The sequence below is a fragment of the Neofelis nebulosa genome, chromosome 4 (assembly GCF_028018385.1).
Source record: "Neofelis nebulosa isolate mNeoNeb1 chromosome 4, mNeoNeb1.pri, whole genome shotgun sequence".
NCBI lineage: Eukaryota > Metazoa > Chordata > Mammalia > Carnivora > Felidae > Neofelis > Neofelis nebulosa.
The window spans coordinates 94,700,115-94,727,208 of NC_080785.1; the positions used below are offsets into that span (position 1 = coordinate 94,700,115).

The 27,094-nt window shown below is 43.6% G+C and overlaps 1 protein-coding gene across 2 annotated transcripts in view; it reads right to left on the bottom strand.

Moving 5' to 3' along the window:
• VPS41 (VPS41 subunit of HOPS complex) overlaps positions 1-27,094 on the bottom strand; it is a 186,033-nt gene that overhangs the window by 10,361 nt on the left and 148,578 nt on the right. For both annotated transcript variants that reach the window (XM_058725448.1, XM_058725449.1), the window contains 7 exons: positions 25,328-25,472; positions 23,077-23,118; positions 22,879-22,929; positions 18,701-18,838; positions 8,659-8,713; positions 6,111-6,251; positions 4,434-4,570 (listed from right to left, as the gene is read on the bottom strand). In XM_058725448.1, coding sequence (XP_058581431.1) covers positions 4,434-4,570; positions 6,111-6,251; positions 8,659-8,713; positions 18,701-18,838; positions 22,879-22,929; positions 23,077-23,118; positions 25,328-25,472 — 709 coding nt within the window. The remainder of the gene's footprint in view (positions 1-4,433; positions 4,571-6,110; positions 6,252-8,658; positions 8,714-18,700; positions 18,839-22,878; positions 22,930-23,076; positions 23,119-25,327; positions 25,473-27,094) is intronic.

The window sequence follows — 27,094 nt, forward strand, 5'->3', positions numbered from 1 at the left end:
GTAAGAAAGAAGTCACTATTTCCTCTTAATTTATTTGTCTCTGGATTTCAAAGCAGAGAGATGAGGAAGAAGAAGAAATGGCACAACATAAAGGCGTGTTTCTGAAATGACTCTCTGAAGAACTTGAGAGACGGAAGATACTTTAGAGATCATCTAATCTCCAGGTTCCTAATGCCGAATGTCAACGCACAGACTTGCGCCAGGCTTAGCGATAAGGAACATCAAAGTGGATTCAGTCCCCTAGTCCTCCCCAGGAGATTCTAATCTAGCAGATCTGGAAGGTTTTATTTTACTGAAACAAAGTAAGTTTTAAAAGAATTCAGGGAAGTCGGGTGTGTAGCCAGGCTGGCAAATGTTGATTTAATCGAATGGGAAAGCTGAGATCCAGAAGGGCTAGGTGCCCTCCCAAAGGGCCACAGGCTTGTTGGTGACAAAGCCAGGACCGGAGTCCAGCTCTGCAAACATCACGTCCACTGCTTTTCCAAGACAGCAGGCTGCCTGGTCAATCTCGGATACTCCTCTGTTGTTGTAACCTGCCGGGACCGCAAATGCATCTCCAGAGACCAACGGAGCAACCAAACAGTAAGGAATACACAAGATGGAGTCAGAAGACCTGGGCTCAAACCCAGTTTCACCAGCTTCCCAGACTGGCAAATCCTTTGAGACAGCCTTCCCATCTGTGATATGGGAAATAGTCCCTAATGACCACTATGAAATGGCCGTCAAACAAGACTATAGGAACAAAAGTGCTAGAACTTTTCTGGGAAAATAAAAACAGAAACGGGTATGAATGCTAAATTTAGAAATAAAAATATTTTAAAAATATAAAGTATAAACATGAAAAATCTATAGCATAAAAATAATTTGGAAACTATTGTCAGTTTCATGTAAGCACTGAAATGTCATTTATACCATACTGTTTTGAAAATAATCTTACATTACACAAAAGCTTTTTGTCCTTGAAATCAGGCTCAGGAACATTTTTTTTTAATAATTTTTTTTCTTTAATGTTTATTCATTTTTGAGAGAGACAGAGTGCAACGGGTGGGGCAGAGAGAGAGGGAGACACAGAATCCGAAGCAGGCTCCAGACTCTGAGCTGTCAGCACAGAGCCTGATGTGGGGCTTGAACCCATGAACCATGAGATCATGACCTAAGCCAAAGTTGGATGCTTAACCAACTGAGCCACCCAGGCACCCCAGGACTAGGAACATTTTAAGTTTATGAAATACAATCAGGACTACTTTCATCTTATGGATTTCATGAAGCTTGTAAAATTTGTTGAGTCATTATACAAACTGTGTAACAAGGTACAAAAACATGATAATAAAGTAAATTTTAAAAATGTAAACACCAACATCGCGGCCGAGGGGAGATCTTCCTTCACTTTAATGATGTCACAGAACGCTAACGCGCCTCATGCTGAACTTCAGCTGAGGAGAGTTGTTGTGTTTTGGAAAACATCAAATTTTAAAACCAGAAGAGATACTTATTTTAAATTTTTTTCCCACAACTTTTCCTGCTTTCTGTTTCCAATTAGCTATTGGCTAATGAGTGCTCTCCCAAAGCATTCTCAGTGGTGAAAGACATTTTACAACGCAGCACATTTTACTGTAAATCTGCCCAAGACATTCCCAACGTGGAGGAGCCCTTTCCCTGACATCTGACCGTGGATCCTTGTTTACTGAATGGTCCGCGATATCTGCCAGGGGCCTTCCCCTCCACCCTGCCTCCAACAGAGAAGGTTCCAGGTCCTCGCAAATACATGCATCTACAAAATTTCCCCCCAGTTTGGGAGATTAACGGAGCTAGCCATTTTTATCCTGCGAGAACAGTAAAAATCAACTATATACTTTTATGGAACAAACGAAAGAGACCAAGAGTGAAAAATATGTATGTGAAACCTTTCTGGAAACTTCCAAATGCTCTATAATCTAGAAGAAGGGTTAAGTTATTTTTAACAGGTGGCCTGGAGAAAGAATATAAGTGGCCATTAATGACAGACAGTAGCCTTTTGTATAGAAAAAACTTCTAAAGTCTTTCTTCACATATAAGAAGGGAGCGTCCCCTGGAATTGTTTGAACCACCTGCCCGAGTTCAGTGTTTCCTCTCTGTACCTTCCAGTGAGATGTCCGAGCTCCAGGGGAGACCCAGGTGCAGTTTCCAGAGGCTCTGCAACCTTCCCCGGGGGTCTCGCCCCTCGTCCCAGAGGCCACTCCCTGGTCAGGTTTATGGGATCCACTGGAGAAGGAACTCCCGGCCTCCTCAACGCATCACCAACTGCACACTTACATGTCTTAAGGAAAAGCTCTCAGTCCACTTAAAAACATAATTAAGAGGATAAAATATTGATTTATCAGCTGTTTTAGTGGATGATTTTTTAATATGGAACTCATTTTGCATCTAATAATTTATTTTTATTCCTGGCTGACTCAGAACAATGTGATTTTATTCATAAAAAACGAATGAGGAGTGAAATCCAGTCGGGCCCGGGAGCTTGGTTCTCTGGATTAAGTGCCTAGTAAGAGGGATTTATTAGGTGTGTCTGTCGGCACTGTAGAGCCTGGGAAAACAGGCACATTTTCAACCTAGAGGCTAAGCTTGATGCATTTGTAATCTGGAGGACAGAGGACTGATCATTTTGTCGCCTTCCATGGGGCAGAGATGCTCAGGGACACCACACCTAAATGACTTCTCAACACATCCGGACTTGAAACTTCGAGCAGGTCCCGGCACACCTGGGCCTGGGAAGAGCCCGTGAAGTGCACAGATCATCATCAGGCTCACTCACATGCAGGGCCTTATGAGGTCAGACGCTGAAACCACTTTCCCCAAAGCCCGGTTCCAACCTCAGAACTCAGGAAGTGTTCCCCCGCCTGGACCACTTTCCCGCAGCCCTGGGGCACCACCCACAATGCTCACCTAGTCACCCATCCCAATTCTCTCTCCTTCCCGTCCGGCTCATTCTCTGTCCTGAAAACCTTTTCCCGGGCTGTCTGCAACCTCCCAGTTCCTCTGTAAATAAACACGTGTGTATCTCAAAGCTTGGCACACAAGAAACCCTCTACCTCTGCCTGGTCCCTGCCATCTCTCCTGGGACCCCCGACTTCCCGCAGGCCCTCCTGAGGAAGGCCCCTTGTCCTCTCGCGTCCTGCCCTCAGGAAAACCCCTTCTCCTTTAAGCTGTGCTACTCAGTGCTATAGCCCCAGAAGGCCGAGAGGCTGGCCTCCCAGCTCACGGAGGTGCTGGGGCCTGGCTCCAGCCCTCCCACCCGCATCCCTCAGCACCCTCGGGGAGGACTCACTGCTCCCACAGTCTCAGGACTAATTCCACACTGACGACCCTCACCCTTCACCCTACTTTTTGAAGGACCCCTTTGGAAATTTTACGAGGACGTGTTTGGAAATTTTAATGTGACCACACCCCACTTCCAGGCCCCACATTCTTGTCCCTCTGTCCTGCTTTTCCACCTGTCACTTGACTTCCTGTTGCCATCAGTTTTTCTCAACTTCTCCTCTTCCCCCGCCTCTTACCTGCGCCCACCAGCCCAAGTGCAGCAGGCAGCCCCCCACTCGGCACCCCTCAGAGAGGCCAGGGGCCCCACAAATCCTCGTCATGACGCTCGTCTCCTTACTTAACCTGCCAATCACTTCCCTCCCCGGAACCTTATCCTCTGGCTCTGCCTGCAAAATCTTTGTGTTTCCAGGAAAGCAATTTCCCTCTATCCTAATAGAAACTCATTTTCAAACGAAGTAGAGAAAGAAGAGTCCAAACTGTTAAAGAAATGTGCTTTCAACAGTTTCAAGTTCTGTGGAAGCTACCAGCCTCCCGGGAAATAGTAATTGTCAGGAGTCCTTTTAGAGAAAAGGGGAGGGTGCTTTGTAATTAGCATGTTAATTACTTATATGAAAATAAGGCATTCCATTGCTTTTATCACCAAGTTCTGAACTATTACAGACAACGAGGTTGTACTGGTCGAGGAAGCAGACAAAACGTTAAATGAAATCACGTATTCAACATGTTTCAGGCAATGGGTTACTGAGAAACTTCAAGGAAATAAAAGAATTATTTGAAAAACATGTTTTTAATTCTTCCCAGTGGACACAATACTCACTCTACTCAAAACTGGTTTGAGTGGCCCGGCAGCCAGTGCAACCACCCCTCAGCCTTGCAAATGCCATGTGACATCAACCACATAAATGGAAGAATGCGTATCAAGGAGAGGAAATTTGGGAATGGTTAAAACAATTCAGTAGCTTCTAGGGAGACTTCTTATTTCTCTACTCCATGAGTTTCCCAAATATCTGGGCCAAAAGCAAATGTAGTTATCCAAAGGAATTCTTAGATCTCGAAAATAACCCTACAAATGTTTATCCGGAAGTCAACTCATCCCACCCCCCCCCAGGCGGGTTTGTCCAAGAAAGGATACTTACTTGCAAATTGTAGTCTTGCAGAATTTTAACCAAGGAGTCTCTCAAATTGGGAATCTCCATTCCTTCCTTAATACGATGAATCAGGAGAATTGGGTCTACGTGCGTGCCAATGTTGTTTAGTAAGCCAGTAATAAATGCTGCAAGATAGCACATGCAATAATTAGGACATAAGCAGTTTACATAGTGCAGTTTTAGGCCAAAAGTGACTCAAATAAAAACTTATTTCCTTTATCTTTTTTAAGCTTATTTTTATTTATTTTGAGAGAGAGAGAGAGAGAGAGAGAGAAAGAGAGAGAGAGAGAAAGCAGCAGGGGGGGCAGAGAGAGAGGGAGACAGAATCCCAAGGGGGCTCTGCACTGTCAGCCCAGAGCCCAATGTGGGGCTTGAACTCCCAAACCACGAGATCATGACCTGAGCCGAAGTCAAGGGTTGGACGCCTAACCGACTAAGCCACCCAGGTGCCCCCAAAATTATTTCCTTTAAAGGAAGTGCTAAAACCATTTAAATTGCTGAATTCCCAAAAACTAACTTTCTTTTCACTTCATGACATAAAGGAGAAGCCCCATGAGTTAAAAACAGCTCGAGAGCAGATGAGGACTTCAGAACACAGCCTGCCATGCTGATGCCTAACATTTACCGAGAGTTTACACTATGACTTGGCTCTCGCTTTTCTCCAATGTTCGGCAAGGTAGCAGTGTTGTTTGCCTCCATTTTACAGAAAAGGGAAATGGGGCGGTTGCCTGATTCATCCAGGGCCACATACCTAGCAAGTCAAAAGCCAAATTCACTCCCAGGCCAGACCCCGGGCCAGGTCATGCTATGCTCCGTTTCACCCACCCTGCCTCCTTGAAGGTCGGTAAACCACGTCTTTCTCACACTGAGTTAGATTCTCAAAGATGCACGCGCATGTGACAATCTACATCTGCAACTGACTTGAACCGCATTATCCTCTTGCATCTCTGATAAAAAGACAATCCCGAGAGCAGTTTCTAAAACTTGAGAGCCTTGGAACAGAGAAGCCTTCTTACTAAAATAGCGAAGGGAAGGGAGCAGACTTTGAACCACTGCTGTCAGTTTTGGAATCATTTCTAGAACTTCAAAAGAGGGCCTGGGTTACTGCTGGGTGACTGCGTATTTCTTTCCGAAATGGGAGCCCTGGAGGCGGACAATCCCGTGGCGGCGACACACTCGTGCTCCTGGAGCTGCACTGAGGCAGTACGGCGGGACGGAGAGACCGCCAGTTACTGTCCCAGCAAACATCCAAGGACCGTCAGTGTCCAGTGACAGTTCTAGGGGTCCATAAAAAGGCACTGGCAAGGGCTTTACATTTTCAAAATAAAGGCCCCTGTATACAAATTGGAAAAACAAAACTCAGCCGGATCACATTTACTGAGGTTGGTATGGTAGGTAAGAAGATGTTGACGGGGACACAGTGAATATCATCAGGTTAACCACCTGTTTTTCACATTCAGGTGATGCAAAGTGATGGGGCCCCAGGCTTCTCTGCGCAGGCGCAGGAGAAGCACTGGAAGTCGTTACAATGTACTTAGCCTATTTTTATCACAGATACTCCGCCCTATTTTCCACCCAGTGGGTCTTGAGATCATTCTTACTCTAGATGTCACTGGCTGTATTGAGAGATAAAAGGCCTGATCGCAGATGGGCTTTTCTGCTTACGCGGTTTGTCGATGGAATATAAAATCAGGTCTTCCCAGAGTTCTCCGTCGTCTTGCTCCTTGGCGAATTCAATCGCTTTATCAACATCGTGCAACTCCTCCGTGATCATCTTCAGGGCACTTCGGCTATTGCCCATTCGGCCTAGCAAAGATGGGAGAAATACTTCATTTAGGATCTTTTTTTTTTATTATTAAATATTTTTTTTAACGTTTTTATTTATTTTTGAGACAGAGAGAGACACAGCACGAATGGGGGAGGGTCAGAGAGAGAGGGAGACACAGAATCTGAAACAGGCTCCACGCTCTGAGCTGTCAGCACAGAGCCCAACGTGGGGATCGAACTCATGGACCATGAGATCATGACCTGAGCCGAAGTTGGACACGTAACCGACTGAGCCACCCAGGCGCCCCTAGGATCTTTTAATAAAACATTTTTAAAAAAATCGTCTACCTCTTGTTTATGCATCTCTGGTCTTGAAGGCTACTGTTTTCTCATGTGACATTAGCCTTTACTATTTAAACACAGTGAAATAATGAATCTCCCTATTTACTGGGTGTTTCCTTTGTGGTAAGTACTCATGTAAGTGCTTCACATAAATTACATCATTTAACCGACACTATAATCCTACGAGGGATGTTCTAGTAATATTTCTGTCTTACAGAAGAGGACACAGAAACATTAATAACTTGCCAAGATCATACAGCTACTATGCGGCAGATCTGAAATCTGACCCAGTCTGTCAGATTCCGACTTCCCTCTGACAGACGTGTATTTCTTTTGGACACATTCATACCCAGACACAGTTAAGACTTAAAGGTCCTGGAGTCATTCTGCCTCTTGAGGTGGCTTTGGATTTGCTCTTTCGATACACTTTGTGCCAAATGCAAGTTCAACTATCAACTACCTCATTTCCTTCTCTCCAAGTTCAGGGGAAAGCCTTCCAACTGCCCTCATTAAATGAAATTTTTACCAACTATGCTTTTATTCGGTTATCTTTACACACTTTGCCCGTTGATCTACTGGTATTTTAATGGCTTTAACAGTTTCCACGAGTCTTTAATACAGTACATGTAGAAAGCTTTACTCAGAGGCGGGACAGCAAGTGCCAGCCCTGTGGCAGGAACCAGTAGCGGGTCTCGAATCCTCCTCGTTCTGAGCCGCCATTATCCAGTGATAATAGCTGGCCTGGGAATAAAATGAGATCCCAATCTGTCGTACCTTCTATAGCATCCTGTTTGTCCTACAAATATTATTCCCATTGTCTTAGGTCTTAAAAATGGTTAATTTTTAAAATATGTGTAGGATTTTAAAGTTTTTATAACTTTAAAAAAGGAGATTATGTCTCCCTTTGTTAAGTCTTCTACTTCCTTGTCTGCTAAGACAATGTGACCTTGTGACAAAAATCGACCCGACTGGAGTATTTTTGGGGAAGAGATGCTGGAGAAACACCTAATGTCTGAACTCTGTGCTTATACCACAAATATCTGCATAGAGCTTCCTTGGGAAACCTTCAGGAATCCACCCTGCTTCTTTGCAAGTGGTTCATTTAGGAGGAATGGGAAAGACAGTAGGTCCTGCGCCCTTGGTACAAAAACTATGACACATACGGAGGCCATGCCAGAGGCCTAGGGGCAACTCAGAACTAGATTATACCAAACAGTTTTCCTCTCTCCAAAATGTCCATATTCAACCGCATTTTCTCCGGTCACTTAAAGTGTGATTACTGACAATGAACATTATTTTCTACCAAGATCATGGTAAATAGGCTGACATTTTTTTTTATTTATTTTTTATTTTTTTAACGTTTATTTATTTTTGAGACAGAGAGAGACAGAGCATGAACAGGGGAGGGGCAGAGAGAGGGAGACACAGAATCCAAAACAGGCTCCAGGCTCTGAGCTGTCAGCACAGAGCCCGACTCGGGGCTCGAACTCACGGATCGCGAGATCATGACCTGAGCCGAAGTCGGCTGCCCAACCGACTGAGCCACCCAGGCGCCCCTGACATTTAAAAAAAAAAATTTTTTTTTTAACGTTTATTTTTGAGACAGAGAGAGAGATAGAGAGCGAGCACATGAACAGGGGAGGGTCAGAGAAAGAGGGAGACACAGAATCTGAAACAGGCTCCAGGCTCTGAGCTGTCAGTACAGAGCCCGACGCGGGGCTCGAACCCACGGACCACGAGATCATGACCTGAGCCGAAGTTGGATGCTTAATCGACTGAGCCACTCAGGCGCCCGGCTGACATTTTTTTTTTTTTAAATAGACAAACTTGCCAATCCATCTACAGTTTATTTGTGATGTGTCAGCTGATACAGTCTGGTTTATTACACAAAACGAAGATGTTATCTCAGTAGCATTTATTAAATAACCTTTCCTTCGCTACTGAGCTGTGAAGTCTCCTTTTCCATGTTAAATTCTTATAGGGAATAGGCTCTAAGCTTTGTGTGACCGTGGTCTAAAGCTGATGTCCATTCTTAGACAATTTACATGACACCATTGCCCCGTTGTGTAGCTTACAAGGACCAAAGGGAGTAAATGCTACTTACTCAGAAGATAAATTGTCTCTTCCACAAAGTTTCTCTGTTGACAGATCTCAAGAGCCTTCAAACAGAACAGGGTAAAAAGGTTACTCTGGCTTATCAGGCAAGAATAAATTTCAATAGACTCACTTACACATAGATGCTCGAGAGAATTTTTCCATTGCTTCCCTTTAAAAACAAAAAGTGAACAACACCCAAGTCTTAGGTTTTGCTGGTGGCTGGCCTCACTCGCTTCTCAGGTGCCAGACTGAACAGAATTTAACCGGTAACGTATTTGAAATAATGCAGAACCTTCCATGAGCAAAGGCAGAAGAGAAGGACTTTCCCACCAGGCTTTCTCTTGATGTGACTTCAGGTTTCTTCAGAGCACTGCTCCCCACCTAATTCCCAGTCACCGCTTTCAGCTCCCTGTCCCTCCACCAGAACGCAAGGTCTGGGAAGGCACTGCTGTTCATCGCGGCACATTCCCAGCACCGAGCGGACCACAACTCAGTGGTCTGATGCACAAACAAGCACACAGATCAGATATTTCCACTGCTGGCTCACAGGGTTTGAAACAGAATGCTGGGCAAGGGTCTGTCAAAAGCTGAGAGGGGAAAAAACCATATGTGACCATCAAGAAGCATCAAAAAAGAGATCAAGTAAAGAAACAAGGGACTCCACAGGTGACTGCATTTCCTTAAGCCTAAGAAAAAAGACACACCGTGTCCATAAATACTTGCATACTTGCAAACGGGCTGGCACACATTTACCAAACACTCTACTGGGCACTGGAGGGTCACGTCGGATGTAGATGTGAAGGGGACGGTAGTAAAGATAATGCTGATGCTGATGTCGCCAGGGAAGTTGGCTGGGGGCGGGGGGAGGGGGGGGCAGAGAGCTCTCCTTCCAAGGAGGTAGCACGCGGCCGCTGCACTCCAGGGAGGCTCACAGAGAGCCAACAGCACACAATCCGTGACCAGGGAGGCACGAATAGAGGGCCAGGTGCACAGACACGGGACATGAGCTCCGGTTTATGGAAGAGGTGTGGCATCAGAACTGGGTGCGGTATGAGGAGAGGTCAACCAGAAACCTCATCTCCCACCCCACCTACATGTGTAACCTTCCTACTGCGCTGCTGTGCTCTGACAGCCAAGAATCTTCACTGGGGCCTACGAGACATCCATGATCTGCTCTGCCTTTGCCTTTCTGGGCAGCAACACCTCACACTCCGCTCACCCCTCCCCTGCGGTCCCTTGGCCTGGAAGGCTGCCCTCCCTCCCCCCAACCCCTCCTCCCCGCCCCTTCAGGCAAATATTCCTCGGGCCCCCCAGCAGGCCAGACCCCAGGTACTCAGCCTCAGGGCAGCCCACACACTTCTTCCCCACGATGACCTACCGGGGCCGTTAACCACCCCTAACCGCCTGCTCTCCGCAGCCCGGGACCACGTGACTTGAGCCCTGTGCCCTGCACGATGCCTGGCTCCTAGTGGGTGTGCAGGAAATCTTTTTTTTTAAACAGATGGAGTAGGCAGAAAAGGTTTCAGGAGGAAGATTATTGGGTTGCGTAGTCATTTAAAAACTCAATGGTTGGGTTAAAAAAGCCAACGGTTGTTTTAGAAACAAGAACAAGGCGATAAAAAGAACAGAGCAAGTTCAGCAGCTCTTTGGGCTAATGACCCCTCTTGGAAAATGGCAGCAGGATCAGGTTTGGAGTTCTGATTTTTGACTTAAAATTTTTTGTGTAGAATATAGATTTAAATGTGCCTCTGGTTAGAGATTAACAGCTAAAAAGGGAGGAAAAAATGCTGATCGTAGAAATCGATGTTGGAGTGGGGGACCCTAAACCAAACATTAAAGAAAGGAAAAACAACCCTTGCTTCAGAATGACAGGGAGGAGTTTGAGGTACACAAATTATTTAAGTGAGGAAACGAGAAGACTAGAAGGTCACGATGAAGAGAAACACTCTTAGTTGGATGGCCCACAAGATTCCTTTAGCAGTTACATGGCAGGGGCACCTGGGTAGTTCAGTAGGTTAAGCGTCTGATACTTGATCTCGGCGCAGATCGTGATCTCACAGATTTGGGGGTTCGAGCCCAGCATCACACTCTGCGCTGACAGGATGGAGCCTGCTTGGGATTCTCTCTTTCCCTGTCCCTACCCCACTTGTGCTGTTTCTGTTTCTCTCTCAAAAAAAAAATAATAAACTAAAAAAAAATTAAAAAAAAAAATGGTATGTGGCAGAGGTTACCCCCCGATATCCTTTACCCATTTTCTGTAGTAGTAAGATTTCTGGTGGGTGTGTGACTGCTCAGAATTTAAAAAACAGCCTTCCTAGCCACAGGGGAGTGGTGTGACTAACGTCCCCCACAGAGATGAACCGGCAATGTGGCAGCTTCTGGCAATCTTCTTTAAGAAGCAATGCGAGTCAACGCTTTTTCTTATTTTTCGTGCTTTCACCCAATCTTCTCCCGGAAACATGAAGGATACTATCTTATACCTCCAGCTCGAGGTCCTACAAGGTGAGGGACCAGGAGAAAAGACCGCGTGGCGGCCACCACTGACAGGGGGCTCTGCCACCTGGACTTCCATGTGACAGAGAACTTGACTTCCATGTGGCTACTCTGTTGAAGCCACTATTATTTTGGGATTTTTATCGCTTATAGCTGAACCTAATCCTAACTAACACCTAGAAGATCTTCCTTTGTTTTGATCAAAAACACGATTTACCCTATCTCTATACCGTCAGGTCCATAAATGAATCATCATCACAAACAATGTAACTTTCTTACGGATTCCTTACCCTTCTGGGATGTTCTAGAGCAGAGACAGGATACACATGTGAGCAGTTAAATAGTGAAAGGAAACAGCAAACAAATATGAAGTCCAGAGGACTGGGGACCATTCCAACAAAAAGTTATAAAGAAACCAGCTGAGGACCTTGACTCCTGCGAGCTGCTAGACAGACGGACGGCTTATGACTGGGTGAGACTATGTTGTGCACAGATAAACAACAAAATGTGATATGACCGGACAGGTAGAATGTTTAAAGGAAGATGGTGTGACTAAAGAGTATACTGCTTAGTTTATTACCAAAAGGTATCTATAAGTCAGTTTCATACTGGGAAATTTGCTGACACTAAAGTACCAGAAGTTTCCAACAAAGCCATCTCCCCTTCTCTTGAGCATTTAAGAACATGTCTGTCTCAAACCACACAGACTTTGTAGCCTGAGGACTCACCTGAGCTGTCTAAGACAGCAGTCTCTTGCATGTAGCTATTCAAATTCAAATTAAAAATTCAGTTCCTCACTAGATGCTTTTCTACCACCTGACTGTCCCACGTGACTCCTGGCTATCTTGTCAGGGCAGCACAGTTTCATCACTGTAGAACATTCCACAGGATGATGCTGCCAGCTCTGTTTGGATATTATGAAAAATGACAAGTCATGTGGGAAGAAACGTTTAAAAGCAAGTCTGAAGTCAAGAATGGTCTGGAATGCAAGCAGATGTACAATAACAAGCTCAAAGATAATCTGAGTCTCTGAAATTTGAGTTTCCCAGATTTTTAAATGTTTTAGGACTAGTTTTTGACAGTATCTGAAATTATTCTTCTTTTCTCTTATATGAGAGAGCAGAGACTAGAAATCTCTACCAATTCTGAGTAAACTGTAAAAAGAAAATATTTCTGGTACGCAGAATTTTTCTATTATTGACATAGTGCATAAAACCATGTTTCCCTAGATTCTTGAATGTTCTTGGGCCACAGTGCTCCCTCTAGAGGAATCAGTAGGGAAACTAAGATTTTTAAAGCCAAAAGGAGGGAGACAGACAGACACAGAGACCAACACAGACACAGACAGAAAGGGAGAATCATAACAAAAATAAAAGGAAAAATAATAATGACAGAAGTGGAGTAAAAAATGATGCAGAAGTAATGTTTTAATTTTCCTTTTCCTGATTTCATATAAAGGCAAGGAACAGAGTGAGAAATTTGGGGGTAACTAACAAGAACCTGATCATCTATAAATTAAATAATAACTTCCACCCAGACTTGACCTGGCCATCATTTATCCAGTATACTCTTTAAAGGTCACTAATGGGAATCCATAAACTTTGCATCTCCCAGCTTTATTTCTCCAAGTTCATAAATACTGCCACCTTATAAATGCCATAACAAATGAGGGAGATCTTAAATTCAGGTATCAATTTCCAAAGCTGCACAGCTGATATTCTGCTTTTATCTATTCTAGGCATAAACAAATGAGATTTGTAAATGAAAACTAGTACCTGTTGGCAATTTAGTTTAAAAACTGATGTCTTTTGGGGCGCCTGGGTGGCTCAGTCAGTTAAGTGTCTGACTTCAGCTCAGGTCATGATCTCGTGGTTTGTGGGTTCAAGCCCCGCGTCGGGCTGTGTGCTGATAGCTCAGAGCCTGAAGCCTGCTTCAGATTCTGTGTCTCCCTATCTCTCTGCCCCTCCCCTACTCATGCTCTGTCTCTCTTTCTCTCAAAAAATAAAAACATTTAAAAAATTAAAAAAAAAAACTGATGCCTTTCATGATTCTTGCAATACTAAGGATTATCTTCATTACCATTGCTATTATTTTAATTAACATTTTAAACCTGAGAAATGATTCCTCACCATCCTGGAAAGACTAGGGCATCTAACTTAAGAGATCTAAGTTCCAAGTCTGGGCCCTCTGACTTATTAGCTCTAGACTGGGTTTTGTTTCTTTCAATTCCTGAAGACTCAGCTTGTTGGGGATAAAATGACTTTATCCACCTACCTGTGCTTTTGTAGAGATTAAATAAAAATAAGGTACATGAAAACACGGCACATGTTATAAGGCACAATGGAAACATAAACGATTTTTATGGTCTTTTAAAATTGCTGTCGATGTTATAAATACCTACCACCTCTGTATCTTCTTTAGAAGGAACAACAGTTTCATGAAAGCTTATGATTAGTTTTAGAATTTAGGAGTTGTGGTGATTTTAAATCCTGAACTCTGGTCTTTGATAACTACTGCTGCCTTGTGAATGCCACTTCCTTAGAGGGCTTCTGATGTGATGTCAGAATCTCTATAAAGTTTTTGGCCAAATATTATCGATTGTGGGATTTCAAGCAATACAAACTAAGTTTGACTGGGATTCTTGAAGATTTCACCCAGCCATCATTTGAAGTCACTCTACCTCTCAACAATTACCCAAATCCCCACAAAGGCAGAGAACCAGAAAAAGAACGATTCTGCCAGAAGTGAATTATCAACAAGAGGGGGTCAACATGTTTTGAATAAAGTCCTGAAACATTAAGCCCTTCCCAGTTAAATTAAAATGAACACCAAAATACCACCAAAGCATATTTATAGGACTAAACATCTATCCACTCTTCTGAAACAGAGATTTCTTTGGTGGGGGCATTAAAAAATTTAAGTTCTTAACTTTGTATTTAATAGAAAATGATACAAATTTACTAAGTCTCTCTTTAGACAGAACAGGTGCACCTGTACTCATGACCTTGACTTCACAGTTAGCATGCTTGGCATGCATTTCATGGGGGGCAAATTTCCTTTTTATAAATTGCTAGCTTTTTCAGGTTATAATTAAATATAGAATGAATTCGTTCTTTTTCAGGCTATAAGTAAACATACAAGGATTTCTAAGATGATTAAATGTCTATTAAGTTCTCATTTCTAGGGAAAAAAGAATGAGATCCTTCATGAGTTACTAAAGTGTATCTTCTTTAAGATGGCATTATGTACCTGAGCAAGGATAATGATATATTTTTGTGCGAATATACAGATGGATATACACAATGGATCCTGATGAAAGATAATCTCTTATGAAGAAGTCTCAAGGATCTGTAACAGGAAAGCTCATCTAGAAAGTTCTAAAAAGGTAGCTTGTTGACTTGATTATTTTTAATGGCATGTCTCTACCATAACCAGCTCTAATTCATTTTATTCAAAATTCTCTTTCAGTGGAAAACATGAGATAACTTAAAAAAAAACCTACTTAAAACATAATCAGCTTCAATATGCTTCTGTTGAATTCATTTACATGCAACTGGCTCTTCTCAGTGGATCAGGGAGAAAAATTCTAAAAGGTCTATATGATGCTCTAAACAAGTTCTAGGTATTACAAGTGCCATTTGTAGGTCTGCAATTTTCTGAGCCTCCCCTTTTAGGTAGAACAGCGTGCCTTCTGTTGAACACTACTAGACTGGAAAACGCCTGATGGGTTGAAAGGGTGAGAAATGCCAACATCTTGGGATCTGGGTGGTGCCCCCACACCTGAGTTCTGTGAATGAGAAGGAGCCCGGGGTGGCGGCTGGTCACGGCTGACTCCTCAGACAGAGACCCACACCCAGCGTCAGTCCCTCCTCCTGGAAGCAAATGTCATTTCCTCAGAAAGTGAGATACGAACGGAGGGGCACTGTTCAAAGAGTAAGAGTCTCACTTTCGTCCTCTAGATTACAGAGTCTGTAGCGAGAAGAGGGAAACCTCTCTTTTATTTTGTAGAGTAAGATGATGATTTCCAAATTTTTCTTGGGAAAATGTCTTAGGACCCAAATTTAAAAGGTTAAAAGTTTTTCATCAACTAATATGCAGGCAAGATATTTTTTCATTAAGTACAGATTTTGAAAATCACCCGAGCTGAAATCGGTTCATAATAAATCCAATACATTTATCAACATGGCTGAAGAAGCAACTCTAGATGTGGTCAGTGCACATCAACTGCATTGCCATCCATCAATTCCTTTAAGTTTTTATTTATTTATTTTGAGAACAAGTGAGAGACAGAGACAGCATGTGAGTCGGCGAGGGGCAGGGAGAGAGACTCCAAGCAGCCCCTGCACTGTCAGTGCAGAGCCCAATGCAGGGCTCGAACCCACAAACCATGAGATCATGACCTGGGCCAAAATCAAGAGCTGGACACTTAACCAACTGAGCCACCCAGGTGCCCCTGAATCAACTTCTTAATACATATCTCTTAGGGTCAAATACATTTTTATTTTGTTTTGTTGATACATACAGCTGACTAAAAAGTATTTGTTACCTGGCCATCTGGTTTAGTGGTGACAAATTCCCTCAGTTTTTGTTTGTTTGGGAAGACCTTTATCTCTCCTTCTATTCTAAATGACAGACTTGCTGGATAAAGGATTCTCGGCTGCATATTTTTCCTGTTCAGCACATTAAAGATCTCATGCCAATCCTTTCTGGCCTGCCAAGTTTCAAAAGAGAGATCAGTCACTAGTCTTATAGGTCTCCCTTTATTTGTTAGGGCACGTTTACCCCTTGCTGTTTTCAGAATTTTCTCTTTATCCTTGTATTTTGCCAGTTTCACTATGATATGTCGTGCAGAAGACTGATTCAAGTTACGTCTGAAGGGAGTTCTCTGTGCCTCTTGGATTTCAATGCCTTTTTCCTTCCCCAGTTCAGGGAAGTTCTCAGCTATTATTTCTTCAAGTACCCCTTCAGACCTTTCCCTCTCTCTTCCTCCTCTGGGATACCAATTATGCACATATTATTTCTTTTTAGTGTATCACTTAGTTCTCTAATTTTCCCCTCATACTCCTGGATTTTTTTATCTCTTTTTTTCTCAGCTTGCTCTTTTTCCATAACTTTATCTTCTAGTTCACCTATTCTCTCCTCTGCCTCTTCAATCCGAGCCGTCGTGGTTTCCATTTTGTTTTGCATTTCGTTTAAAGCGTTTTTCAGCTCCTCCTGACTGTTCCTTAGTCTCTTGATCTCTGTAGCAAGAGATTCTCTGCTGTCCTCTATACTGTTTTCAAGCCCAACGATTAATTTTATGACTATTATTCTAAATTCACTTTCTGTTATATTATTTAAATCCTTTTTGATCAGTTCATTAGCTGTTGTTATTTCCTGGAGATTCTTCTGAGGGGAATTCTTCCGTTTGGTCATTTTGGATAGTCCCTGGAGTGGTGAGGACCTGCAGGGCACTTCCCCTGTGCTGTGGTGTATAACTGGAGTTGGTGGGCGGGGCCGCACTCTGACTTGATGTCTGCCCCCAGCCCACCGCTGGGGCCACAGTCAGACTGGTGTGTGCCTTCTCTTCCCCTCTCCTAGGGGCGGGATTCACTGTGGGGTGGCGTGGCCCGTCTGAGCTACTTGCACACTGCCAGGCTTGTGGTGCTGGGGATCTGGCCTATTAGGCTGGGGTGGGTAGGCAAGGTGCACAGGGGCAGGAGGGGCAGGCTTAGCTCGCTTCTCCTTAGGTGATCCACTTCAGGAGGGGCCCTGTGGCAGCGGGAGGGAGTCAGACCCGCTGCCAGAGTGTTGGCTCTGCAGAAGCACAGCGTTGGGTCTTTGTGTGGAGCGAGCAAGTTCCCTGGCAGGAACTGGTTCCCTTTGGGATTTTGGCTGGGGGATGGGCGAGGGAGATGGCGCTGGCGAGCGCCTTTGTTCTCTGCCAAGCTGAGCTCTGTCGTCCGGGGCTCAACAACTCTCCCTCCCGTTGTCCTCCAGCCTTCCCGCTTTCTGAGCAGAGCTGTTAACTTATGACCTCCCAGATGCTAAGTCGCACTTGCTGTTGGAACACACTCCGTCTGGCCCCTCCGCTTTTGCCAGCCAGACTCGGGGGCTTGGCTTGGCCGGCAGGGTGCCCTCCGCCCCGGCTCCCTCCCGCCAGTCCGTGGAGCGCGCACCGCCTCGCCGCCCTTCCTACCCTCTTCCGTGGGCCTCTCTTCTGTGCTTGGCTCTGGAGACTCCGTTCTGCTAATCCTCTGGCGGTTTTCTGGGTTATTTAGGCAGGTGTAGGTGGAATCTAAGTGATCAGCAGGACGCGCGGTGAGCCCAGCGTCCTCCTACGCCACCATCTTCCCTATTCTCCTGTTACCTGGCCATCTGAATTCAGGAAGATACCTGTAGATGTTAGACAGCATTCCAGACAGCAAGAAGAACCACGGGAAACAACACTGGTGCCCTTGGATTGCTCAGTTTCTAGTACCTACGTGGTAGGTATCAACTGTGTTGAAAAAGCAGGCTCATGAAACTTACTAGTTCATGTGCAGTCCTAACTAGAATCTTGTACGTAGTCATTTATTCACCCACTCACGATACAACAGACATTTAGGAAATGTCTAATGAGTGCTGGCTGCTGGGTTTATCAAAAATGAGTGAGACAAACTCCTTGTCCTTTAAAGAATGTACAGGATAATGGGAAAGAGACTAGCAATTTATTATAATTATAATGTTATGTAGCATAAGAGAGAAATACAGAGATGCCAACGATGTGGATGTGGAAAGCAGACAGGGTGCAGGACCTAAGTTACTGACCTTGAGTCTGGGACAACCGCCTCCGGCTTGGGGTAGCCTGGGTCTCCCTCCTAGGTTGCTCTGAGGCCCCACTCTGACCCTGGTAAACTGACTCGGACTCCTGATACCATTTTTTTTTTTTAATGTTTATTTATTTTGAGAGAGACAGAGGGTGTGAGCAGAGGAGAGACAGAGAGAGACACACAGAACCCAAAGCAGGCTCCAGGCTCTGAGCTGTCAGCACAGAGCCTGACACGGGGCTCAAATCCACCTGAGATCATGACCTGAGCCAAAGTTGGAAGTTCAACCGACTGAGCCACGCAGCGCCCCGCTGATACCGTTTTTGTTTGATGGTTGATGGAGTCCTAGACCCCGGATTAAACCTTTATTCCAATTAAACCTGGAGCAGAAATGTTCTAACTCTTCACCAAAATCTTAGCCAACAGGACCTCCAGTTCTCATCAGGATGCCCCAGCATTAAGTGTATGGGATGAGTCTGTCACTTACCTTTTCTTTTCTTTTTGTTTAAAGTTTATTTATTTATTGAGAGAGAGAGAGAGAGAGAGAGAGAGAAAGAGACAGAGAGAGAAAGAGAAAACACGTGAGTAGGGTAGGGGCAGAGAGAGAGAGAGAGAGAAGAGAGAGAGAGAATCCCAAGCAGGCTCTGTGCTATCAGAGTGGAGTCCGACTTGGGGCTCCAACTCACAAAGTGCAAGATCACGATCTGAGCTGAAACCAAGAGTCGGACGCTTACCCGACCGAGCCACCCGGGCGCCCCTGTGACTTACCTTTTCAAGTGGGCAATGGGTACTATCTCGGAGAAAGGGAAGTAAGTTTGGTCGATCATACTCAGCATAAAGGCTAATCTGCTTTTCGTGGTAGCGCTGCCCCTTATGATGGTCTCTCTTGAAAAGTTTATGCAGATACTAAAAGGAACAAAGGAATAAACCATGAATATGAGAGTAAGAAAAACAATACCTGTTTACACTGCTGTGTTCGATTCGAAATAGCCTGGGGGAAAAGCAAATTTCAGGAAAATCTCTAGGTGGAGGAAAAGTGGAAAGAACACCTTCAGAAGAGCAAGGACATTCTGGTACTCTTCCGAGAATGGCCTTGAGTGACCTGGCTCTACTAACCAGCCATGTGACCTCAACAGGTCACTGACCTCTCTGTGACGGAGTCTGTCTGCAAAAATCTCACGGGGTTGTTGGGAGGACTGAATGAGTTGCCAGGTGTAAAACACTCGGATCCATAATGGCGTTTACTAAGCACTAGAGAAAGGTTAATAATAGTTATTAATATCATTACCATCGTCCGCTTCGCCTCAGAAGTAAAATGCTTGATTAGTGGCCTTCCTAAATCCTAAAAATTCTGGTCTTCTACATTAAGGGGGTACAGTCATGGGACAAGAGTATGTTCTTAGAAGCTCAAGCAACAAGCGCTAAACTAATTCTCACACATTCTGCATCTGCTAAGCCTTGTTGAGGTCCGTGTCTGCAATGACATGCTGCGTGTTCTGGTGACATCCAAGGTTAAAAATCAAGAAGAGTACAGGTGTCCTGAGCCAATTTTCCAAACCGATTCCTTTCCCTAAGCTGTCTGAAAGAGTGAATGAACCTCAAAGGAAGTGAGTCATTCACTTTCTACTCAGAGGCAAGATTAAGTCTATCAATACATTATGCCGAAGTCAGAAATCCACGTCTGATGCGTACTTAGTGTTCAGTGTAAACACACACCCCGTTACCCACCCAAGGCGGACAGTCCTGATGGCACCTGTCACATAAAGTACATTCCCACCTTGAGTGAACTGGTTTGTGAGAAACGGGGCCTCGGTTTGCCCCTGAAGCTGTGACTGCAACTAGGTTAGCTGGAGTTGGACATTCACTAAACGAGTCTAAGCACGACACATGCACGCAGAGAAACGGCTCCTCAGGTCAACCCTTCGTGTCTCCCCAAGGCCAGAAGGGGGCAGAGAGTGGCTGGCACTCCACGGTGGTCTGATGGCGGCCCTGCCTGTCCCCTGGCACTGGGGTCGGCGTGTGAGCAGGACACTCGGTGCAGGTCGCCAGAGGTGCAATGGGATGGGAAGGCTCGGTCACATCTGCCAAGGCCAATTTTCAGAGACCTTATGTTGCCTGACAGGGGAGAGGAGCCACTTTGAGGGGAGCCATTTTGATGGGCGCTCTCACCATTTCACCACTGCACTAATTACCACGCAGGTACCTCCCACTGGCAGTCCTGTCTCAAGCCTCAAGCAGACCAGAAATCATTGCTTTATAAACAAATCCCAAAGTGGCCAGCATGGTGGCGCCTTGCTTGCTAAAGCGGACAATCTTGAGATTTCCAATCGTGAACACTATCACAATAGCATCTGCACAACCCCTGACTGAAACAAAACAACAAAGTACCTCACACTCCCATCCTGGAGTCTTCAAAAGCTTCCTGCGTGAAACTGACTTCTGATTAAAGACTCCATCCCCTGAGCCTCCTCTTGGGGTACAAAGAGGTGGGCAAAGATACAAGAGCCCCCACTGAATTTTTTTTTTTTTAATTTAAATCCAAGTTAGTTAATATGTAGTGTAATAATGGTTTCAGGAGTAAAATTTAGTGATTCATCACTTACATTTAATACCCTGCGCTCATCCCAACAAGTGTCTTCCTTAACGCCCCTTGTCCATTTAGCCCATCCCCCCACCCAACACCCCACCAGCAACTCTGTCTGTTCTCTGTATTTAAGAGTCTCTTATGGTTGCCTCCCTGTTTTTATTTTTTCTTCTCTTCCCCTATGTTCATCTGTTGTGTGTCTTAAATTCCACATATGAGTGAAATCATGATATTTGTCTCTCTGACTTATTTTGCTTAGCATAATACATTCTAGTTCCATCCATGTTGTTGCAAATGTCAAGATTTCATTCTTTTTGACAACCAAGTAGAATTCCATTGTATATCTACACCACATCTTCTTTATCCATTCATCAGTTGATGGACATTTAGGCACTTGCCGTAATTTGGCTTTTGTTGATGGCGCTGCTACAAACATCGGGGTATATGTGTCCCTTCGAAACAGCACACCTGTATCCCTTGGATAAATACCTAGTAGTACAATTGCTGGGTCACAGGGTAGTTCTATTTTTAATTTTTTGAGGAACCTCCATACTGTCTTCCAAAGCGGCTGCACCAGTTTGCATTCCTACCAGCAGCGCAAAAGGGTTCCTCTTTCTCCACATCCTCGCCAACATCTGTTGTTTCCTGAGTTAACGTTAGCCATTCTGACAGGTGTGAGGTGGTATCTCACTGCGGCTTTGATTTGTATTTCCCTGAGGACGAGGAGTGATGTTGAGTATCTTTTCACATGTCTGTTAGTCATCTGGATGTCTTCTTTGGAAAAGTGTCTGTTCATGTCTTCTGCCCATTTCTCCACTGGACTGTTTGGTTCTGGGGTGTTGAGTTTGATAAATTCTTTATCGATTTTGGATGCTAATCCCGTATCTGGTATGTCATTTGCAAATATCTTCTCCCATTCTGTCAGTTGCCTTTTAGCTTTGCTGATTGTTTCCTTCACCATGAAGAAACTTTTTATCTTGATGAGGTCCCAACAGTTAATTTTTGTTTTTGTTTCCCTTGCCTCCGGAGACATGTCTAGTAAGGAGTTGCTACAGCTGAGGTCAAAGAGGTTGCTGCCTGTTTTCTCCTGTAGGATTTTGATGGCTTCCTATCTTACTTACATTTAGGTCTTTTATCCATTTTGAGTTTTGTTTTTGTGTATGGTGTAAGAAAGTGGTCCAGGTTCATTTTTCTGCATGTCACTGTCCAGTTTTTCCAACATCATTTGCTGAAGATACTGTCTTTTTTTTCCATAGGATATTCTTTCCTGTTTTGTTGAAGATTAGTTGGCCACATATCTGTGGGTCCATTTCTGGGTTCTCTATTCTGTTCCATTGATCTGAGCATATGTTTTTGTGCCAGTGCCATACTGTCTTGATGATCACAGCTTTGTAATACAGCTTGAAGTCCGGAATTGTGATGCCTCCTGCTTTGGTTTTCTTTTTCAACATTACTTTGGCCATTCGGGGTCTTTTCTGATTCCATACATATTTTAGGATTGTGTGCTCTAGCTCTATGAAGAATGCTGGTGTTATTTTGACAGGGATTGCACTGAATGTGTAGACTGCTTTGGGTAATACAGACATTTTAACAATATTTCTTCTTCCAATCTATTAGCATGGAATGTTTTTCCATTTCTTTGTGTCTTCTTCAATTTCTTTCATAAGCTTTCTAAAGTTTTCAGTGTACAGATCTTTTTTACCTCTTTGGTTAGGTTTATTCCTAAGTATTTTGTGGTTTTTGGTCCAATTGTAAGTGGGATCAAGCCCCATCAAATTTGATGCCCACAGTCCTACTGTACCCATCTATTTTCTCTGAAGCCTTTTCTCATATCATTTTTAAAAGACACAGAAGACATGCACTCTTGCTTTATTTAGGAAATCCAAGTAGCCTCTCAAGGAAGTCTAGAATAGGCCTTAACAGTACTACCACTGAGGCCAAATGAGAGAAGAGGGATGAGCTAGCATGAGGGTGAAGGACAGAAAAATGGGGCTCTGTTCTTGGATCCTTCTGAGGTGTTGCAATTTATGCTGCAGTTGTATTCAGTGGTAACTCCAGAAGCAAGGTGCTTACTCCTTGCTTCTGGACACAGTTTGGTGATACAAACATGAATATGATAACTTTCCTTAAAATCACAATTATGAGTCAAAGTTAAAGTACCCAATCTGTAATTAGTTGCTAGCGGGGGGGGGGGGGGGGGAGGGGGGGGTCAGAGCAAAATTAACTGCGGATTATGGTGTGTGGTCAAACTTCTAATCCAAGTAGTTTCGTGAGCAAATTCACGCCAATATCCCCCACCAATACGGACAGGTGGCTCGACCACTGTGCAGTTAAAAGGGCAAATGAAGACAGTCATGCTCACCACGTGTTGCAACTCTGGTCTGTCTTCTAATTCTTCCACTACCTTTTTAATCTAGAGAGAAAAGGAATTTTTAAACATGGAGTTACAGGGGGACACAAACATAGCTGCAAAATTATCTGATAAACATCTCTCTTCCTTATGGCTAGGGTGCTCTCAGGCACTCATCTGGCAACACATATGAAAACAAAAGACACTCACTGAAATTTTATCTTCATTGTCCAAAAGCATGTCAACAGCTTTCTGAAATAAAAAAAAAAAAAAAGTAGCCACAGTCATTGACACGTGCTGTGTTAAGAGGACACTGAACACAGTGTACCTTGCATGCCGTCAGTTCACAGTGGAGGGTTTCTTTTCCACACATACGGGTTCCTTTGCATTATAACAGCCCTTAAGGGAGATATTTGTAAATGAACGTATTTTAATGTGTCTCAATCTGAGGACTGCGGGTTTAGCACACCACTAAAACACTGTCCTGCTACAACTCACCAAACACCAAACATCTCGTCTACACATATTCTAGCCTCCGTGTTGTTGGGCGTAACTTCACAGGCACTCCTGTCACTCTTGCTAGCTACGGGGAGCATACTGTTCCCAGGACCACAAAAGCGAGCTTCGCTTCCTGCCGCCTGAACCTTCACTGAGACCCTCTACGGATTTCACAGGTGTAAGGGGCTGGTCTTATGTGGAGAAGAGGCTGAGAGCCAGGAAAACAATTAGATACCTGGAGTCTCATACGGATACAAATACTTTCAGGATTTACTTTATTGACCTTTAACATTCACGAAACACATATGAGACTGTGTCTGTAACAACAGGGAGTGAGAAGACAGCCCATCAGACGGAGCGTCATTCGTGATACCTGAGCCCGGGTCCTGCTCTTGAGTCTGCTGCTGCCTACCTACCCACTCCACTTGTTTCCCCTCTAAAATGTGACGATGGTAGAGATTATCCTTAAGGCATCTTCTAATTAGAAAACTCTGATTCCTCAACTTTGGTTCATACTCTTGAACAGCAGTTAGTCTCAGCTCGTTCATCATTTTTTTCTACAGCTACACATGTCAAACTCGGCTCTGGAGACACATGGCGGGAATGGGGGGGTAGGAATAAGGGGAGAACAGATAAGGGGAAATGTAATTAATTTTTATATAAGCACTTCATCCTCTTAATCATCGTGTGCCAGAGAAGCAGCCCCTCTGCCCCTGAACTTCTTCAGAACTGCACTCATTCTTTTTAGATCGGCAGTCCCAAAGGACTTGAACCATTCAGTACAAAAAAAGGGCGAAAAGCATCTTTCAGGGAAAAAAAAAAGTGGATTTAGCTTCTATTTAAGTTTAAGTTTATGACGACTATCTGTAGCATTAGCATAATATGTACATAATATATATGTATACGTACATACATAATATAGTGCAGAACATCCTTTAATGCAATAAAATAAAAAGTCAGTTTAATTCTTTTGGAGCCTTATGGGTTCTACTCTTCAGCTAAAGTTTCAATTTTCTGAATGAGGAACTGTGTTCTATGAACTTTACGTCCATCATGGTTACTTGTGATTAGCTTTCTATGTTACACACACGTGTGTGCACGCACACACACACACACACACACGCCACTGTGAGCTGTGGAGGCTGGGTGCCCTCAATGGTCAAGCAATCCACTGTTCAAATTTGTCATGCAATAAAATAACACATCCTCCACGTCTGACCCAGTGGAAACGCCACATGCCGAATCTGTGAATGCCAACGAATAAAATCACAATAAATGGATCAAAACAGAAGTTCACCTAAAATTTTAATTCTGGAACATACAATTAAGAGAGGTGAATGAGCCAGAGCATATGGCTAGTTTCTCTGTTTCTATGAATTATGTGAATTGTTTGACGAAACAATTACTTCACACACACACAACTTTCCAAGTTCCACATCAGATTATGATTGCTTTTGCAGAATAACCACATCAAGTAAAGGATTCCTGAATCCCAAGTACTAAAACAGCTTAACATCTAGGGGCACCTGGGTGGCTTAGTCGGTTAAGCATCTGACTCTTAATCTCGGCTCAGGTCATGACCCCAAGGTTTGTGAGATCAAGCCTGCTTGGGATTATCTCTCTTCCTCTCTCTCTCTGCCCCTCCCCTGCGCACATACATGCTCTTTCTCTCCTTCGAAATAAATAAGCTTCAAAAAAAAAAAAAAAAAAAATATATATATATATATATAAATATAAAATATATATATATTATATATATATATAAAAATATATATATATATAAAAATATAAAATACATATACATATATACAGCTGAACATCTAGTGAGGATCAGTGTTCTGAACATGATTATACAGCCAAGCTACTTGATTTATTACCTTCTCCAGCATTTGAACAGGTGTCCAATTATTAACTTTAGAAGAGTAAAAATAATTGATCGGCATTAAAATAAGAAATGCATTACCTCAGAATCAAAATCCATCAATAAAACAATTTTATCCTTGATAGAACTGAAAAGATTATGCTTGTGGATCAATTGGAAAACATCCTTATGTCTTAATGTTAAGTATATTTCCAGAGCATTGCCATAATTTTTGTCATAGGTGTACCTGGTAATACAAAATTTTTTACATTAATGTTCATCAACACTTCAATTAAACACACACATACACATATACAAATCATGTTTTGCAATACGAAAAACTGAAAAATTTGTTTAAATAGAAAAGTCCACTTTATTTGGAAGACTATTCTTTGGGATTTAACTATATGTGACCAGTAAGAACTTCTTTTTCAGAACCTTGCTTCCCGTTTCGCCAAACCTCAGGGAATTTACAATGGTCAAGTACTAAACATTTTCTTTTATAGAAATTTTCAAAAATTTTTCGTAGAAGTCCATATACCAGGCAAAGAAAGTATGATCCAAAACAAAGGGAATTCTTATTCCAGTAATAAAAAAATTCAGTTCCAATTTTTTACAAGCAGTGTTCAGCTGGCAAATGGATTCTATCCCAAAAGCTTTTCTGTAAGGGGAGCTTATAGAACTGACACGTGTTTTTTTTATTGAAACAGTTTTTCACATTAATTCTGAAGCCAGCTCCTTAAAACCAACTGAACCTAAATTGTCCATTATTCGTTAAAAATTATTATGGGGTGCCTGGGTGGCTCAGTCAGTTAAGCATCCAGCCTTGGCTCAGGTTATGATCTCGTGTCCAGTTAGTTCGAGCCCCGCATCAGGCTCTGTGCTGACGGCTCAAAGCCTGGAGCCTGCTTCGGATTCTGTGTCTCCCAATCTCTATGCCCCTCCCCTGCTCACACTTTGTCTCTCTCTCAAAAATAAATAAACATAAAAAAAATTTTTTTTTAACAATTATTATTTTAAAAATATTTAACATTTATTCATTTTTGAGAGACAAAGACACACAGAGCATGCATGGGGGAGGGGCAAAGAGACAGGGAGACACAGAGTCTGAAGCAGGCTCCAGGCTCTGAGCTGTCAGCACAGAGCACGACGCGGGGCTCAGACTCACAGACTGCAAGATCATGACCTGGGCTGAAGTTGGACACTTTAACTGACTGAGCCACCCAGGCGCCCCTGAACTCTAAGCCATTTTGGTGCACTTTCTTCGTCTTGGCAAAAGACACAAGAAGATGGGGGAGGGGTGGCCTGAGGTGGTAGGGATGCTCAGGAGAGGCTGACACAGGAACAGGTTCCTGAGGTGACCCACGGTATGCTTCTCTTTTCACTAGACCAGACCTGCCCCAAGGCAGGACTGTGTCTTACCTATCCTCGTGTCCCAGGCATACAGAAGAAAGCCCAGCTCACCTGAAGTGCCCAACAAATATGAAAAATATTAACCAAGCTTCCATTTTCTAGGCTCTGACTCAGTGCCAGGCACTGTGCTTAATTAGTTCTTAATTATGACTTCTCCTTCAAGCTTTTAAATCATCCTATTAGGAATGTATCCATCTTACAGAGAAGGAGGCTGACGTTTGAGAGATTAACTGACACGCAGATCCAAGAGTGACAGAATCCAGAGCCTGCCTGGGAAACCGATTTTCTTCTGGAATCTAAGACCTGGCATTCTTCCCTTCCTGAACCACTGCCTCTACGTGGAGCTGCTGACGAGGGTCCCCTCTCCTCAGGGAAACAGACTGCATTACATTTGTACAGTTTCACATGTTTTCCTCACCTGCTAGCTGTGCACCGGAGGTTTATGAAAGGACTTTA